The 17,616-nt window shown below is 34.0% G+C and overlaps 11 protein-coding genes across 11 annotated transcripts; 5 read left to right on the forward strand and 6 right to left on the reverse strand.

Moving 5' to 3' along the window:
- Window positions 1–125: 125 nt before the first annotated feature.
- On the forward strand, window positions 126–810 carry BEWA_021580 (uncharacterized protein; the record flags this gene model as incomplete). The annotated part of the gene is made up of 2 exons (XM_004828919.1): window positions 126–365; window positions 472–810. 2 exons carry the CDS (start codon window positions 126–128, stop codon window positions 808–810), a joined length of 579 nt encoding a protein of 192 aa, XP_004828976.1.
- A 174-nt stretch (window positions 811–984) lies between these two features.
- Window positions 985–1,593, forward strand: BEWA_021590 (hypothetical protein; the record flags this gene model as incomplete). Its single annotated transcript, XM_004828920.1, has 1 exon — window positions 985–1,593. The coding sequence occupies one exon, from the start codon at window positions 985–987 to the stop codon at window positions 1,591–1,593; it is 609 nt and encodes a 202-aa protein (XP_004828977.1).
- A 7-nt stretch (window positions 1,594–1,600) lies between these two features.
- On the reverse strand, window positions 1,601–2,064 carry BEWA_021600 (clathrin coat assembly protein, putative; the record flags this gene model as incomplete). The annotated part of the gene is made up of 2 exons (XM_004828921.1): window positions 1,601–1,973; window positions 2,012–2,064. 2 exons carry the CDS (start codon window positions 2,062–2,064, stop codon window positions 1,601–1,603), a joined length of 426 nt encoding a protein of 141 aa, XP_004828978.1.
- A 275-nt stretch (window positions 2,065–2,339) lies between these two features.
- On the reverse strand, window positions 2,340–7,627 carry BEWA_021610 (hypothetical protein; the record flags this gene model as incomplete). Its single annotated transcript, XM_004828922.1, has 1 exon — window positions 2,340–7,627. Exon 1 carries the CDS (start codon window positions 7,482–7,484, stop codon window positions 2,340–2,342), a length of 5,145 nt encoding a protein of 1,714 aa, XP_004828979.1. The 5' UTR covers window positions 7,485–7,627.
- A 174-nt stretch (window positions 7,628–7,801) lies between these two features.
- Window positions 7,802–9,501, reverse strand: BEWA_021620 (hypothetical protein; the record flags this gene model as incomplete). Its single annotated transcript, XM_004828923.1, has 1 exon — window positions 7,802–9,501. Exon 1 carries the CDS (start codon window positions 9,335–9,337, stop codon window positions 7,802–7,804), a length of 1,536 nt encoding a protein of 511 aa, XP_004828980.1. The 5' UTR covers window positions 9,338–9,501.
- Window positions 9,502–9,655: 154 nt separating this feature from the next.
- On the forward strand, window positions 9,656–10,105 carry BEWA_021630 (nucleoside diphosphate kinase, putative; the record flags this gene model as incomplete). The annotated part of the gene is made up of 1 exon (XM_004828924.1): window positions 9,656–10,105. The coding sequence occupies one exon, from the start codon at window positions 9,656–9,658 to the stop codon at window positions 10,103–10,105; it is 450 nt and encodes a 149-aa protein (XP_004828981.1).
- A 39-nt stretch (window positions 10,106–10,144) lies between these two features.
- On the reverse strand, window positions 10,145–11,928 carry BEWA_021640 (signal recognition particle receptor alpha subunit, putative; the record flags this gene model as incomplete). The annotated part of the gene is made up of 3 exons (XM_004828925.1): window positions 10,145–11,596; window positions 11,630–11,725; window positions 11,794–11,928. 3 exons carry the CDS (start codon window positions 11,926–11,928, stop codon window positions 10,145–10,147), a joined length of 1,683 nt encoding a protein of 560 aa, XP_004828982.1.
- A 1,774-nt stretch (window positions 11,929–13,702) lies between these two features.
- Window positions 13,703–15,190, forward strand: BEWA_021650 (hypothetical protein; the record flags this gene model as incomplete). The annotated part of the gene is made up of 1 exon (XM_004828926.1): window positions 13,703–15,190. The coding sequence occupies one exon, from the start codon at window positions 13,703–13,705 to the stop codon at window positions 15,188–15,190; it is 1,488 nt and encodes a 495-aa protein (XP_004828983.1).
- Window positions 15,191–15,224: 34 nt separating this feature from the next.
- BEWA_021660 (hypothetical protein) lies at window positions 15,225–15,599 on the reverse strand (the record flags this gene model as incomplete). The annotated part of the gene is made up of 1 exon (XM_004828927.1): window positions 15,225–15,599. One exon carries the CDS (start codon window positions 15,597–15,599, stop codon window positions 15,225–15,227), a length of 375 nt encoding a protein of 124 aa, XP_004828984.1.
- Window positions 15,600–16,012: 413 nt separating this feature from the next.
- BEWA_021670 (hypothetical protein) lies at window positions 16,013–16,985 on the forward strand (the record flags this gene model as incomplete). The annotated part of the gene is made up of 3 exons (XM_004828928.1): window positions 16,013–16,091; window positions 16,130–16,405; window positions 16,440–16,985. The coding sequence occupies 3 exons, from the start codon at window positions 16,013–16,015 to the stop codon at window positions 16,964–16,966; spliced, it is 882 nt and encodes a 293-aa protein (XP_004828985.1). The 3' UTR covers window positions 16,967–16,985.
- Window positions 16,986–17,053: 68 nt separating this feature from the next.
- BEWA_021680 (hypothetical protein) lies at window positions 17,054–17,570 on the reverse strand (the record flags this gene model as incomplete). Its single annotated transcript, XM_004828929.1, has 2 exons — window positions 17,054–17,193; window positions 17,231–17,570. 2 exons carry the CDS (start codon window positions 17,568–17,570, stop codon window positions 17,054–17,056), a joined length of 480 nt encoding a protein of 159 aa, XP_004828986.1.
- Between the last annotated feature and the right edge of the window lie 46 nt (window positions 17,571–17,616).

The raw sequence follows: 17,616 nt of genomic DNA on the forward strand, positions 1-17,616 counted from the left end.
GTAGTTGTCACTTGTGTACACACTCGCGCTCGCGGCTTAAATATTTAAAGTTTGTAAAAATGTTCATCCTTAAACAAAGGCCCCAAAGATGGATCTTTAAAGATCGTGTAACCGTGAAAACAGGAATGTTTGGTTTATCAATTTCCATGTGTTCGCTTGTTTGTTTGCTTCTCATAACTATATTATTTGGTATCACATGGTACATCGAACCCCCAATTTTGGTAGATGTCATAGGATTCTCCCTTCCCCTGGCGGTCAAGATTGCAAGTTTGGCCTCCACGCTGCTACTGTACATGGTTCTCCTTGATAGCCCTGGTATCATTTATTTCGTCATCTTATCATCATTTTTCTATTTCATTACACATGTAAGTTTTTTTATTCTTATTGTATCTACGTTCTGGTACCAAGAAGCAAGACATCGTGAACTTAAATGTCACCTTTACATAAATTGATCTAATATCCATTATGTAGAGTATGCTTCTTGGTGGTATTATTCAGTTTTATTTAAGGTACCGGGAATATGAAAGACCATTGACTCGTCTACTTGATTTTAATCAGGTAGACCAGAGGTTTTTAGGTTTTATCCTCGTTTGCTTTCTCAGGATCATCCTCTGCTTTCCTTATGTATACTATGCTCTCATTCTATTCGTAATTCGTAAAAACGAGGGAAGTGGCTGGAAAAAGATGTCTGCCGTCGAACATGAGGTTACGATTCTACCTAAGAAGATCGAGGAATTAAAAGAGCGTCAAAATTTTATAATGAAAAAGTACTATAAGAATTCATTTGAAACTCTGGGTAAGAGTGAGTAAAATTTTAAGTTTCTGTAATATGTACCCATTTTGATGCGTCGGGTACGCCGTAGCCGAGCGGTAGCTATACACACTCAATAGATATTTTTAATTTATTCCGCTTTATCGCAGATCATATTTTAATGTAAATGTAGTTATTAACTTGATTATGTTTTTCTAAGTCAGCGTTTCAAAATGAGCGTTTTAAAGGATAAATTTTTATCAATTCACCGATCTGAATCTAAAACGACATTTTGGGGCAAAGTCTCTGTATTGTATTCTATAATTATTTTTGCTACATTTGATCATTGTATTTTAGTGATTTTCTGGTTCCTAAACAGCCTTTCTAACATTCTTTTGGACCATCGTGGCTATTTTGGAGATTTGATATTCCACGCAGTAATTAGCCTTTTTGCACTGGCATCTTTGATTCCAGGAACTATCATATTTTATTGTGCTATTTTTTGTCACTTTGTAAAGTTTTGGCACTTATGCCACGTGGCCGGTAAAGTTGTTGGAAATATAGTATTTGCAGCTTTAAAGTTGGCTGAGTCTATGCAGTTTCCGCTGGTTGCACGCAATGGAGAAATCATTGCAAGAAATTTTGGAATATTGATCTTCTTGTTTTTTTTAAAGATTCTCTTCCATTTTGTAACCCTTTGGTACATTTTGGTTTTGGAAAGAATTAGAAGTGTTGGTGGCACTGGAAACGAATTAAAATCTGCCGATGAAATTGAGAATGAAAAATCACTTACACCCCAAAGTACCAGGGTAATAATGCTCGATGGATGTAGTATTGTTTAACCACAAATTAAGGTAGCTTGTCAGAAGCTTTAAGCTTTTCAATTATTATATCTTTTGATGTCTCTACAATTTCCCCAGCTAGTATAATATCGTCGAGTATATTGTGAACGCGATTGAAATTAAATACAATGTCTAGTTCGCACACATCCCCGTAATATGAGTCGAGAATCTCCACTACGAGATGAATGAGTTCGTAATGTGCTAGCGTATTGTCTTCTAAGTCTACAAGCATACAGATGATTAGTCCAGAGTATTGTCTATATATGACTTTCATTCCTTCTAGGTCAAATACGTGCGACCATTTTCTATCGCGATTTGTGAGTTCATGATGTACCTTATCTTCCAGACGTTTCTTGTTTACGGTGTCAAAGTCATGGTACCTATAAAAGTATTGAGTTTCAGTATAATGACTTGCCACTTTGATATCCTGGTGTCGTTTTGTGAATTTTGAAAAAGGATACCGTAGATCATTTTTGGAGTTAATGTATCATAACATCGTACTACATAGCTGATAATAACATACAAAAATATTGAATATTACATTAGCAATTTTGGGGTATTTTCGTGCAAAGAGAAGAAATAGTATTCTGAAGGTGCCTGTACTAGTGGCGTCAGTTCCTTAGGGCGGGTAAAAATACAATTTAGAGTACAATAATATGTAAAAATCACAATCTGAAATATTTGAGTGTATTTTATGTTAAATATAAGAAATGTGTAAATTATAACGAGTAAAACCCCCAAAACTCCTAGAAATCATATCCGGAGAGAACCAAGTGGTTGAAAATTGACTTATGCTTAACTACTGCGTTTATGAATGAATTTTTGTTATTATTCTCCAACAAAATAGATGGGTTATCTATGATAGATATCAAACTGAGTCCACCGAGAAATAGCTCATTGTCAAATGCCTTCCATTCCGAAGCTGTAACGCTATGTACTTTGGACGTACTTGTTTTATATTGACTATATGTGTCCGTACTAGTAAGGTTATCAGGTTGAGAAGGAAGACGATCGTGACTTTCACGCATAATTTCATCACCTCCCTTCCTTGTTAAAAGTGTTTTTTTATAGTCTGTCAATCCCTTTAATATAACATCAATAGTTTTCACTTCAATCCTACCGTCATATGTTAGAGGTTTTGTGTACCAGTCATCATCTTTGCTTAAATCAATGGTTTTAGCATCTAGATGGATTGTGTTAACCCAATGATCCCAATCAGCATAATGACATATCTTCTTTATCAAGTTTTCAGTTGAATATGGTTCCAACGGTACGAACAACTTTGTTATATTTTCCTGTGTGGCTTTCTTGGAAAATAGATATCCAGGGATATATTTTGGAATACCCAAATCAAGAGCATCCTTTGCAATTTCTATCGATAATTTTTCGTAACAATCAATAATGAGCAATATGTTTGCGATAATATGTTTCTTATCATTACCATTTGATTTTAACTCTTCCAAGCGTTTTTCTAGAGCACCTTGAATTTTTGAAAAAACTCTATCTGTTGTCTTTTTTTTGGAGTGTAATTTGGATTTTGTGGAGATATTCTCATTTTGCGATATTTTTACATCCGTTTTTTTATCTATAGTAGTACTTCCATCATCTGGAGAACCCTGAAGACAAACCAAAACAAAATAATCTTGATATTTTCCAGTTACATGTATAAGATTGCAAATCTCATAAATTCTTTCCAGAATTAACAGTTCAATAAACATTTTCCTTGTCATAGCCTCATTATCTTGCGTACATATTTCGTTTTTGATGGATTCTGATATCTGATTAATAATATTATGCAATTCCAGCGAATTTGACACATTTACTTTTATGGTTTCCGATTCAGATCGTTTTTTTAGTACTCTTAAAACCAATTCTAAATTTGTTCTTGATATGTTATATAGAATGTTTAGAGTCGTGAAAGGTATTTCGAATGCAGAATATATAGCTTGAAGTCCCAATAGGACAATATCCAATGTTAACATTTCGTGTTTATTGTCTGAATCCTCAGTGTAAAAATCTATTTTACATTTATTCAACGTAGAGAAAATCCATTCGACCCCGCTGTTAATTTCTACGATATAATCATGTAATTCAGAAGGAGTCACCGTTAATATGATATCGTTATTCCACAGTTTATTATTAGAACAAAACACTGCTAAATAGCACTCATATATTAGAGCATAGCCAATAATAGTAATTTCTTTGGCAGATTTAGTAAATTTGTTCAAGAATACCAGGGCTCCAGTAACCAAATTAAATAAGGATAGATTTTTTACCTTACCACTTGAGTTGCAAATATGCAGAAGGTTTGAATAAAACATCACTAGATTAAGTGCCTTATCAGTAGAACCTTCATCAGAATTCTCTATACATGCATCAATCAATTTTTCGGAGACGATTTTTAACAAGACCACAATTGGTAAGGAATTTGCAACCATTATATAAGAGAGCTGGGAATTTAGTACTAATGACACAGGACTAATCGTGTAAGATCTAGATATCAAAGTCGTTATAAATTCTAAGAATAGTTCAAAATCAATATTTTTAAGCTTATCACTCAAACCAAATAATGTAGTGTTTACATTTATCTCCGGATTATTTTTGTTACTATCCAGGTTATTTGTACGCGAAACAACATAATTGTTATTTTCAAAATCAATAATTATTGATTTATCATCACTATCCTCTGAATCTGAAAGTGCTTTTATGGAAAATGACAAAGTTGCCATAGCTGTAGGATTACACGAAATAAGTAGCAAAGAAACAGCTTCAGTCATTTTTGGTATGGTTACATAAGCTCTCATCAAATGGTTGATTAGATAACCCCGTGATGACTTAAATCTTTTGAACCAATAGAACATCAACTTTGAGAGCCAAGATATACAATCTTTGTAAATACTTTTGTGATACCATATCTTGGTAAAGTTTAACTGAGATGAAGTTAAAACCATAAGGTTTAATAAATCATCATTTATATAGTGCATATCTAATCCGATTACTTTATTTGTATCATCTGGTGTGTAGGTGTCCTCAGAAGATAAGTGGCGCAATGACCTATAAACTAAAACTAGAATCGTTTTCAATGTCGAAAAGGTAGAATCTACAATAGTGAACCATTCATATCCGATTAGTGAAGATAATACATCCATTTCTGCATTAGCTAATGTAGAAAGACTTGGAATAATTGAAGATATTAAATGTGTCCATATCTCCAGCATAGTGTCCATTTGTTTACTATTCAACAAAAACTTCCTGAATAGTTCATTATATTGCCTTTTTGAACTAAGATGTAGTAATAAAACCAATGTTTGTTTTATTTCTGTGGGTATAGGTGCAGGTGGTACCGGAAATATGTCTAAATTTAGGTAGTAATTGTATTTATCATCTGGTATATTAACTTTCCTGCGTTTATTGGCTATATAAGGATCATCCCAGTCGATGTCTATCAAATTGACATGCAGGTCTCTACTAATAGAATGTGCCCTTAGTTTATCAGAAATACATGATTCGCTTATAGTTGCAGACTCTTTTCTAGAAAAAGAACCTGATGATTTATCCTTTATCATAGGTTTGTTGCTAATCACCGTTAAATATTCAAGTGTTCTCTTTATATGTTTAGGGTGAAAAATAAAAGACGAAGAATTAATTGCTGCCCTAAGAAAAACGTCTACACTTTCAATAATTGGAACATCTAATTTAGCATCATGTTGTGGATCAGGCAAATTTCCAAAAACGTTCCTTAGTAAATAAAATGTATACTTTATTCCTTTCAATTCCATTCTATGAAGTTCATTTGATTCAATAAAAGGAAGAGCCAAGAATAACTCTGTTGTGGAAATAAGATTTTTACCTATACCATAAACGAGTTTACCTGTATCGTCTTTGGAAATAGCTTCACCAAGTATATATAACAATAATTGTGAATAGTAAAATCCGGTATCAGAATAGACTTTAATGCCACTAATGGTTGAATTTAGTATATCAAAAATAGAGTCTGAAATCTTTTCATTTAAAATATCTGTTAAAATCTTATAACAATTATGCGTTTTGTTACAGAGTGTATTTAGGACCTCTATACTACCATTTATAGATTTTTCACTATAAATACACGAAAAGATTCTTAAAATTCTCGTATATAGCAACAATTCATATACATCTTTTTTGACGGAATGTCCAAAATCATATACAAAATCCGAATGGTAGGGGAAACCTTTTCTAATTACCAATCCAACATTTTCACAAGTTAGAAGGATCATTTCTGCTACTTTATAAAGAGGGAGTATTAGGCCCGAAAAATCGAAAATATCCACAAATTTTTGCATAAAAACTAACGGCTTACGTGTTATCTGACAAATATCAATAATCAACACGGGAAAATCGGATAATTTGTCAGATAATTTTGCACACATGTGAGAAATAATCGCTAGAAAATTTTTGTCCTTAATGTATGAAATTATATAATACTTTGAGTTCCTATCATTTTCAACCAAAGCCTTTATATCATCACGGGTATACGTATTCATCATAAGATCTATAGATTCGTTTATTGAAGCAGATAAACTTTCCAAATGACAATAATCTGAATGTCCATCTGTTGTTTTTTCGTTGGATTCGTTAAAAATCATTTCTGTTTTATGTAAGGCTGAGTAAAGTGCAACTTTATCACTTATTTCCTTTAAAGTCACAAACAAACTGTCAATTGAATATTGTGGATGATTGTAAACGTTCTTCAAAAGCATGTTATACAACGAAGAACCCCTGTCTGATTTTGAAGATAAGAAATATTTCATGGCATAACTATGTGAAATCAACCTTGAAATAAGAGAAAGAATGGCTTCTCTTGAATTTAATATAGTATTATCTTTGAAAGAAAGATGAAGAAATATGGAATCCACAAAATTTTTATTTTGAAGTATAGCGAGTGCGAGTTTTGAATCATAACTCAAAATATCCAATAGTTTGTAATAGTGATCATCAAACGTATAAGTGATGTTAGAAATACACAGTTCCACAACACATTCTAGAGTAGTACGTTCTAACGTAGTAACAAAGTGTAAATTTGTATAATCAAAATAACTATACAAGGAAAAAATGATTTCATCCTTATCCCCAAAATCATCCTTATTTTGAGAAAATAACAATAAGGTATCATTCAATTTTTCTGGTTCAAGACTTCTAATTTGATTCTGCATTAATATAGAACTAGTTAAATTTAATTTTGTTTTCCATAGAGATTTTGGGATTCCATCCTCTAAATTTAATAACTCTCTGAACCCATAACAGAAGGAAGAATCATATCTTCGTTCTAAATCAATATCTGTAATTTTAATTTTATCAGCGTCTACCAAATCAAGAGCTTTATGTCCAACGTAAGATAAAAGAGGAACTGATCGACTTAATCTCAGTCCATACGGTTCCGAATTACCACGTTTCAAAATCAAATATGAGATTGATCTAAACGATCCTATTATAAGTATTTTATTGGTAAATATTTCTGTAGTTAAACCTTTAGAACCATCGTAAACGAATAGCATTCCTAATTCAGTATAATCCAGAATTGACAGTTGTTTGTACACAAAAATCTCATTTTTGTCCAAAGTTTGCACAAAAACCTTAATATTAGATGTGTTCGTATCAAACAAAGATTCTGATATGAACTGCTTCTTCCTTCCTCCATCCAAAAGGCTAATATTTTCACCAGGAGGCAAAATTATTATGCCAAAAAATGATATTGGAACATTATCAAATGTTATAGTTTCATAAAATACTGGATTTTTCGTGTTGTTTTGATATTTTTTATGCAAATTTACATCTTCTTGTGATTTTGCGATTGTATCCACATACACAGTTGATACACTAGTACCGAATGGGAAATTATTATGATTAACCATCTCTATTGCTAAATAGATGGGCGTTAATAAGAACGGAAATAGTCAAGTAGCAAATAAAACATTTCAACTCATATTCTGGATATAAGCAAGTAAATTAAACCAAGAACTAATAAATATAATATGTAAATTTAAGGAGTGACCCATGTAACAGAAAATAATGAATTTTAAGAGAAACGAGAGTCCAAAGGAGATATTCCAACAACTCACCTAGTCTAGCAAAAGCCCTACGTATATATTTTGATAATAAGTGTTCAATGTTTTTTGCAGAGATCAAAGGTATTATCTGTGAAACTCAGCGCGAACGTACTATGGAATAGCTACCGATGTAATAAATACGACATACAAAGTAATTCCCTGGCTACCAAATTCCCTATATAGGAACCTTCAGCAAGCTCAAAAGATAAATTACCGTGTAGACATTTGATGCGGAAAAAGTTTTTATTCCCACCTATGCCGTATATTCTCAGTGTGTTGAGAATTCCTAGCACCTTTGTAACCTCCGGTTTCATTTTATCAAATATATCAACGTACACATCTGGAGATAGTGTAATATATTTCTTTGTATCCACAGGCTCTAAATTTCCCTTAGAAAATAGGTCCATATTGAAAAATAAATTATAAAATAACTCAATTAGCGTAGGGTGCACCAGCTGAAATCTTCTACTAATATAGAATAAATTGTCCTTAATTACTCTCTGAATCAAACCTTTAGATTCAATATTTCTGTCACAGTTATATTGGGTGATGGTAGTATCAAGGGCATTTTGAAGCTTGGTTATGGCACCACTTCCTTCTAAGGAAGAAACTGCATTATTAAGGTGTTTATCAACCAACCAGTATAAGGTTGGAAATGGAGTTAATTTTATCACATTTTGAAATAATTCCTCATAACCCACAAGGAAAGTTTGAAAAAAATTTGGCATGTTCCCCGAATCGCTGGATTTATTCTCATTTTTATCAATGTTTCTAGATTTTTCAATACAGTCCTCCAATATATCCACAAGTAGCTTGGTATCTTTATCAACACCTGATGGATCGGAGTTATTAGAAATAATCAAATCAACAAGTTTAAAAATCGTATCACCAATAACGATAGAGTTAGATGTATTGAGGGAAAGTGTGATTGGCTTTAATTTATCTAGAAAACGACTGAGAGGATACTCTAGATCCGAATATATGTTATTGTTCTCAAATGAACTATAAACCTGTGTATTGTGTGATATTTTAGCTCTTTTACCAGACTTTTTATTAGAGGAATCTGAAGTTTGATTAGAAACTATAAATGGTGAGACCAGAGCAACTGGACCATGTATTTTGTCTTTATTTAAGGCACAATCTTTGCACATATCAACATCATAATCGTTTTCACCAGATGAATAACTATATTTATGATCAAAATTACTCTTTGGTCGACGAAATTTACATATGCAACGCTTTAAAATAGAACATAGACCAACTGGGTTCCTTCCTAAGGTTAGAGTACATTCATGATAATCTTCCACTGATAATATATCGTATTTCAAATCTGATCTTGTTTCAAATCCTAATTTTGTTTGGATATTGTACATAAAGCTCTTGAAAACTTGTTTCCATTCAGAAAGGGACGTACTGTGAGATAAAGCATCGCGTTCAGAACTCCCAATTTCAGAACTAAAAGAGTCCTTAACTCTCTTAAGAACACTTAGTAATGATGTATATGAGTTAGAATTATAAATTCTCAATTTTCCGGTTAATATGAGCCATATGATACAAAAGAGGTCTAAGTACCGAACAAACTCCAAATGCAACGATTCTTTCAGTTCAAAGGATGCATCTAATTGAGAATTCATGTTTTCATCTAACTCATGAACCATAATTACCGATATATGAAGACAAACAATATTAAATCCCTTTAATTACTTTCATTGTAAAAAAACGAGATGAAGAAGATACTATGAAGCGAAAACATCACTATAAGTGGAATAGGAAGTAATTAAAGGTGCACATCTCGACGCAGATATGTCTACATAGCTGAAGTGGACGACAATGTTTACTAGATAATGCATGGGGCATTGTCTCAATCCTTCTTCTGCAGTTCTTAAAATCTTTGCGTTTTTTGGACATCGTACTCTCCTATACTTTGTTAAAACATTCACGGAAGAAATATTTCCTAACTACACACGTCCACCAAAATGGAAGAAAGGACATTTATTATGGTCAAACCTGACGGTGTCCATAGGGGCCTTGTGGGCGAGATAGTCAAGCGATTTGAACAAAAGGGACTGAAATTGGTAGCTGCAAAGTTTGTTGTACCCCCTAGAAGTTTGGTAGAAAAGCACTACGCCGAACATGAAGGTCGCTCATTTTTCGAGGAACTAGTTGCGTTTGTTGAGCAAGGACCTGTATTTTGCACAATATGGGAAGGACCAAGTGCTGTTAAGGTTGGAAGAACTCTTCTAGGAGTAACATCACCAGTAGATAGCGCACCGGGGACAATAAGAGGTGACTTCGGCATGTCGATCGGGAAAAACTTAGTTCATGCCAGCAGTTCTGTCGAGGATGCTCAGAGAGAATGCGCTCTCTGGTTTAACCCTGATGAAGTTGTAGCGTGGACCCATCATGTAGCCCACTGGGTTCTTTAAGATGTTTGAATCTTATATGTAGCCCATGAACGTACAATGTTATTTAATTAGTGATTTTATAATCATGTCCGGATCTAACTTTGAAAGGTCTGTGTAGTTTTGTCCGTTTCCAACGAATAGTATGGGTCTCCCGGTGATATAAACCATTGACAACGCGGTACCAACTTTGTCGTCTACTGTGTCAAACTTTGTCAATATTAGGCCGTCTATGTTACGATTTATCGAGTTTTCTCCCATTTTATTTATTGCGTGATTGAATTTTTGCAGTTGGTCTACAGCATCATTTCCTACTAGTGCCTCTCCTACGAACAAAATAAGGTTTGGGTTATTTACGTTTATTAGCTTGGCTAACGCAGCCATGAGAGGCTCATTATCCTGCATTCTTCCAGCAGTATCAATGAGTACCACATTAAATCCATTTCCATTTGCGTATTTGAGCCCATCCTTAGCTATTTGTGCCGGATCCTTACCATACCCGCGCTCAAACAATTCAATATCGAGTTTTTGTGCATGGATTTTTAATTGTTCAACTGCACCTGATCTAAACGTATCACACGCTACTAGTAAAATTTTGAACCCATTGCTCTTTAGAAGGTGTGCAACTTTAGCAAGATTTGTGGATTTACCTACACCATTCACACCCAAAAACACGATAGAGTAGACATTACCATTTGCATTTGTTTCACGTATTCTCTGCATAAGATTTATCGGTTCTTTAGGTGTCAAAATACGACGAACTGCATCCTTCAGTGCTTCCCTAACTGTCGTTGACAGTGATTTTAGTGATTCTGTCCTTTTCCCAATTAGACTTGCAGATATGGATCCGCACAACATATCACAGATGTCGGCTGCAACATTCTTTGATCCCAATTTACTCTTTAAATCATTTAATGGTGAAACTATGACATCCTCTGTGATAACAAGATTTCCAGCATAGTTTAGTACAAAGTTTGAAAATTGGTCCAGTAGTCCCTGTGATGGTTTTTCCTTAGTTTTCTTTTCCGAATGTTTAAGGGAGTTTTTAGCGGTTTTTATCTTATAAGTAACAGATGATATAAGTTTATTAAGTGTACTTGTTTGTTCTACCTTTTGTGTTTCAGAGATATTTTGCGATATTGTAGCCGGAGTATCCATCTTATCTGAAAAATCTAGTTCATCCATATCCTTTTGTGTTACTATTTCCTTTACATCCCACTGTCTCATTACCTTTGAACTTGATTTTCCATCCTTACTCTGTTTGTTTGTAACTAGTTTTTCACCCTCTGTCTTATTAGGGTAAGTTTCGATATATTTTGTCGGCGATAGTGTGCGAACATTGCTCATACCGGTTTTTAGTACCAGAGAGCGAAATTCTTCATCAAAACCAAATTTTTTATCAAGTTCTATCCAGTTAATATTTGAAGCATTCTTGATCTCCTTCTGTACGAGAGCGGTAAATCTCTCAGAACACACATCTAAAAGTTCCACAAGATTCTGTGTGTTTTGTATTCCCTGTTAATAATGTATGTATTAGTTGGAAATTACCTTGTATGAAATGAAAAATATGAGATCCAATGAGTTAATTATATTCCAACGAAAGTGTATACCGTCCAAACATGAATATTTGCCTCCACCACGTTCCTGTTCGTTTGTAAAATATGTTAATAATAAAATATAGACGCAGAATGTATGAAGAATAATCTGTGTACCTCTATTATAGCGTTTCGGATAAGTGTATTGATGATCGCATTTTCATTCGGAGTTAAATTGCTGGAATCATCTTCAAACGCATAGGACCAAATGATTAAACCTCCACGTGTTATTGCAGAGGCGGAATCGATCATTATAAATCATACATTGATTTATGGAAATCTGGAAACTTGTATTTGACTCCCCATCTCTCTATACTCCAAAGTACCTAGATAGTCCACTGACTGTAAATCTTATAATGTTACAAATATTTATACCACTACGCCAACGTAACGACAGCCATTAGGAACAATCACCGGGTCACGTAACGTGCAAATGCATACCCCGAATAAGCTACAAAGTATACCTATAAAATCTTATAGCGATTCCAGGGTGAATTCATTATACCTAATTAGTAATTCATCATTAAATAGAGCATCAACATATCGGATGATCAATCAAAATCTAGAATTTTATATTGGAACCAAAGGGAAGAGCAATTTTGATATAGATTAATTTGTAATAGATATAAAAATATGAAATATGCGTATAATTCAGTATTCTGTAAATATAGCACTGTCTTGTTGATAAAACCCGGATCTTCTAATATTAGGGGTTTAGACGCAGGAATCAAAAGGTTGATTGATGATTCCTAATCTTATTAATATAAAAATGTACCGGAGATTGTATGAGCCGCTTAATTGTGTCGCATAATGTTGTAATGCAGGGGCCCCTGATACCATCACAAGCAACGGGGTCTCAGACAAAATTATAACTTTCCTTCATATATTCACATATAAACTGCTATCCACTGGTGTTGTTATAATATTCAATCATATTCTAAGTAAAATTCACGGTATACATTGATAAATAAAGGGTAAATAAGGAATATTCAAGATTCACAGAAAACCAAACGTATAAGAGAGTTTTTGAACGTAATAAAAAAGATTCACCTGTAATTTTGGAAAATATATTATTTTAAACCAATTCTATTGTTGGTTTTCCGGGAAAAGGGTATTGAAACAGTGTCTTATCTGGTCTCACAGTTACATGTATCAATAAAGACTCACATTCCTAACGGAACCAAGACAAATTCATACCACTTAAATCTGGCATTATTGGAAATTTTGCTCTGATTAGCATTAGACACTCAGAACACAGTTTTTGATCGTGAGCAATGTCAACATCCTCTGATCTTGCATTTTTTCTTTCATGATACTGTACTCTGATCAATAATCTCGTTTGATCTAAAAACAAATCCTAATATACACTGGCTTGGGAAATTTGTTCTTTTTAACTGTGCACCTGCCATACATACATCATTAGGGAACTCACGCGCATCACTCCTACAGGGCACTACTTTATGCACTAGTGTGTTTTATTGGCAAATTGTCATTTGGTTGCTTGTTTTTTTTTTAAAATTGCCGGACTATTATTTTATAGTGGGTGGTATTCGCGCATATTGTCAATAAACGCTAGTTGCGCGTTCATATTGACAATTGCAATCATTTCTCTTTATTCCAGTTTTTAATTGATTCATTTTGGGGTTTTGCTTCATTTTTATAAGCTCATTGTTGATTGTGTTTTGAAATCTCTGTCTTATATTTGAAGTTTTCCTTTGAATTTATTTTTTAACACTGAAATCTTATGGAACTATTCCGTAAACTCTGTTTAATGTTTATAGGTGATAGTTATGCGGTTGTGCTTGACTGTCTTTTCTTGTAGCAATCAGTTCTTAGTTTAGACAATCTATCAATGACATGTTACTCACCTTTAGAGTAATATAGAGCACTTTATTCATGAAATTGTATTTGGGTTGCTCAGTCTTTGATATGGTCTTGTCTAAAAACAATTAATGTAGTTTTTGTGATGTTAATGTAGATATCTTTATTTGTAGTGTCTATCTTTCTAATGTAGATTTTTTTCAAGATGAATCATAACATTGCTCAGTTGTATACCCCTATTATTAATAACTATAGACCATATGAGTCTCATGGATATGATAATATCATCTCCAAGGATATGGGAAATAGTGTGAACCCTGATTTGTTAGTAGAACGTAGTCTTTTCAAGGACGGACTAATGATGCAATTGTCGACTCAGCAACCTATGGATAATGATCCTACAATATCTATGGCTATGAGGCATAACATGAAGGCGGTCGACACCGATGATTTGGTCTCTGCTAACGCTCATTACACTTTGGAAGATTTCTTTCATAATTACGGCGATTTGAGTGTTGTAGAAAGTATCGATGATGTATTTAACACTGATTTGGATTTCTCTAGGTTATCTGGTAGTTTTGATGAACCGAATTTACTTGATCCATCTTTTGAATCGCTTATAGATCTAGTGAAATGTGATATTGTAGAAAATGAACCACCCGTACCTGAACCAATATTACTTCCTCCGGAGCCTAACTTTACATTTTTGTATCAAAATGATAATACGTTGAATATACCTCTTGAGGAAATTGTGCAAAAATCTAGACCAAAACCCAAGGCTAAGCAACGTAGGTCACCTCCTGTTAGACGCGAAATTATGGTGGCACCCCATGCTAATGAAGTTGAAAGAAAAGAGACAGTGGTCAATGATAGAAGGATCGATTATGGTGCCAATGATACACCTGAAAATATTCAAGACCTTGAATGGCATCCTGGTTTTACCAGACACTTGGGAGCTAAGGGAAGAACCGCACTTCTTGAATTAGTTAGGAAGGTTTATAGACAGGATCCCACCCATTATAAGGCTATACTACAATCCAGGAATCCACCTTCGTCAATTAGCAATCTTCCTTTCTTTAGTATTCCCATGATATGGGAGCTTACGCATCAATTTGGCATATTCAAGCAGGCACTGATGGTTTACAAGAACAACTGTTTTTCAAAGGGAAAAAATCGATTTCATGGGTCTGCAAATTCCAATAGTGCAAAAGCTGCAAACTCTCCGCCAAAATATACCTCAAATGAAGTTTACACTCATAATTCTGTCAAACGTGAAATTAGCGGATCTGAAATGGACAATATTAATGCAGTTATTCCTCACATGAATCAAATCACTACGATGTCAGGACGCACAATTAAACGCTCTAAAAAGGCTATGGAGTCATCTCCAATTATTCACTCTATGATGAGCCACACACAGCCAATGAAAAATGAAACTGGAAACATGACTTTGAACGATGGTATCTATAATGGTCGTTTAACTTCTAGTATCAGTATTGGTGATGATATTGCTGTTAATCTACTTGGGTCTCCAGATACCTTCCAAAGAATCATGACTGAAGACGGTGAAAATGATATGGAAGTTCCATTCATTTGGAATACTTCTGAAGTTTCCGCTGTACCCCAAAGTTATATGGATGACACAATTCCCGCAGCGGCAGGATCTTCATTCAATCAACGCATTTCTGTTTAATATTTAGTTTTGTGGACATTTTTATAGATACAATTTAGTGGTGTGCCTTCTTTTCTGAAGGATAGTATATGTGTTTGAGTTCCACTAGTCCCCAAATGATGAGGGGTGAAGTAATTATAGCCGTCCATATTAGAGGAGAGACTTCGTCAAATCGTGGATCAATATATTTGGCGGCAAATGTACCAGAATCAGGTAGTCCTATGCGCATACTTCTATATGACTCGGGATAAGCTCTATCAAACTCTTCCTTGGTGAACCCTAGCTTCCTTGGAGCTCTCCATATTCCATTCACGTGTTGAGCAGCGGAAAAACAGCTGAATTTCTCATAAAACGAGTCTTTATCTACGTGCGAAGAAGTTCTAGTGGAAATCTGTGTTCCCTTTGAAAAACGAATAAGAGTGCTCCTCATGATGAACTAAATGCGAAATAAATCCTAAAGGGAAATTGTTTAGTACAATTTTAGACGTACCTTGTAAAAATTCAAACCTTTAATCGCTTGTTTGTGATCTGTGGAGCATGTCCCTGGAATTTATCCAACTAGAAGATAACAGAAGACGATAAGTAGTCAAACGCGGATTGTGAATTTGTGGATAATACAAAAAACATAATTAATATTGAGATTAATGGAGTAGCATAATTCAATATTAACTGATAATAGATGTCATGATCAAATCAAGTGTGGTGGTTTGGTCCAAACCAACAAGGGAGTTGCGTAGTCGTAAAGATTTAAAAATGTGAACACAATGCATATCGTAGATCATATATTCACAACTTTGTATAAATTTTCTAGTAATAAAGGTGTATTTTGTAAAATATTTACGAATGGACAATTCCGTATTAAATACATCCCATATAGGAAAGAAAACGAATAAATCCGCGGGCAATACTTTGAAAAATAGAGGTAATGTTCATTATTTGTCCGTTTATAACCAATTATAGTTAGTTCGATTAGACCCGCATCATCTATACCCCTGAAAGACAGATTAAACAAGGGTAATGATGGCCATATCTCTTCACTCGAAGATCTAAGTGAACAGGCATCTAGATTATTTTCACCGTATAAACCTTTGGATAGCACTATCAAGTCACTAAAGCCAAAACTTGTATCAAAGAAAAAAATAACAGCAAAGTCATTTAATAAGAACATAAATTTCAATTATCTAAGCACGAACCCATCCTCCAAACAGAATAAAGCACCTCAGACTGAGAAAATTTGTAAGTTTATCTATGTAATTATAAGTTTCACTAGCAAAATCTGACCGACTCACTCTTTCAAAAGATCAAGAGGATAACATAAAGAAGCAATCAGAACAATTTTTCAACCAATTAACAAAGAATGACAGTAATACCGATTATTCTCAGGTAGTTGTTTTTAAGAATAAGGATATTGAAAAAAACATTAAAATTGAAGAAAGTGCGAATAACATTATAATTCCACTCATTAGCCACAACAAGGCTGGATCATCCGGTTTAGTAGTAATCAAACCTAAATCACAATGTGGTCCACTAATCAATCTTCGGGGAACTATGATAGTGGTATTTTTAGATGTCGAAGATAATAAGGTTTCGTTTGAAAGTTCCAATTTAAACAGAAAGAGGATCGTCTGTTCAAATCAAAATCAATTACTCATTCTACCAAACGATACCTTTGTATTATATAACGATAGTAGCGATAAATATGCCAAGATATGTATACTAACATCAAAAAAAACTGGAAAAGAACTAAAGTATTTGCGCAAAGTTGAACAATTAAAAGCAGTGGGAAATTTATTTTAACTTTGGTGGTAACCTCTTGATTTTATCTGCACTTATATCTGGAAAATTTGAAGCCAGGAAATCAACAACTGCATCTTCGACATCACCCTAATAATTTAATTTACGTTTGTCTATATAGCGCACCTGTACATCTATCCTATCCAGTTGTCCAGGTAATCCCTTAACGATCGTAGCACCCGTGGCAAATAGTTTAGAAAATTGCTTGCAAAGCGGTTCTAGTTTAACACCTGTAAAATGTTGTGATAGGCGTGAGTGTAGACATACCAAATAGATGCAATCCAGTGATGGACGTAATTACTTTACGTTTGGTTCTTGAACTACGTTGAATTGTTACCTCTTGCGGTATCTCTTTTGCGGATTTCTTTTTAGGTTTTACAGACAATGTAAGAGAAGATAATTGGTCAATAGCCAGTGAATCTATAGGGAAAATTTCCGGATAACGCCGTGAACATTCTTTAAAACAGGCTCCAGTGTCCCATACATCTCCAAAATCACAAAAATCATACGGTAATGTACAATGTGGACAATATTCAACTATAACCGGTGTCAGGGGATTTGCAGATTCCGATTTTGGAGTTTCTTCTTGGTGAATATCATCCACCATCTTGCGATAACTGTTATGGATGTATACAAAGTAACTTAAAGTGGAA

The sequence above is a fragment of the Theileria equi genome, chromosome 1 (assembly GCF_000342415.1).
Source record: "Theileria equi strain WA chromosome 1, complete sequence".
NCBI classification, from domain to species: domain Eukaryota; phylum Apicomplexa; class Aconoidasida; order Piroplasmida; family Theileriidae; genus Theileria; species Theileria equi.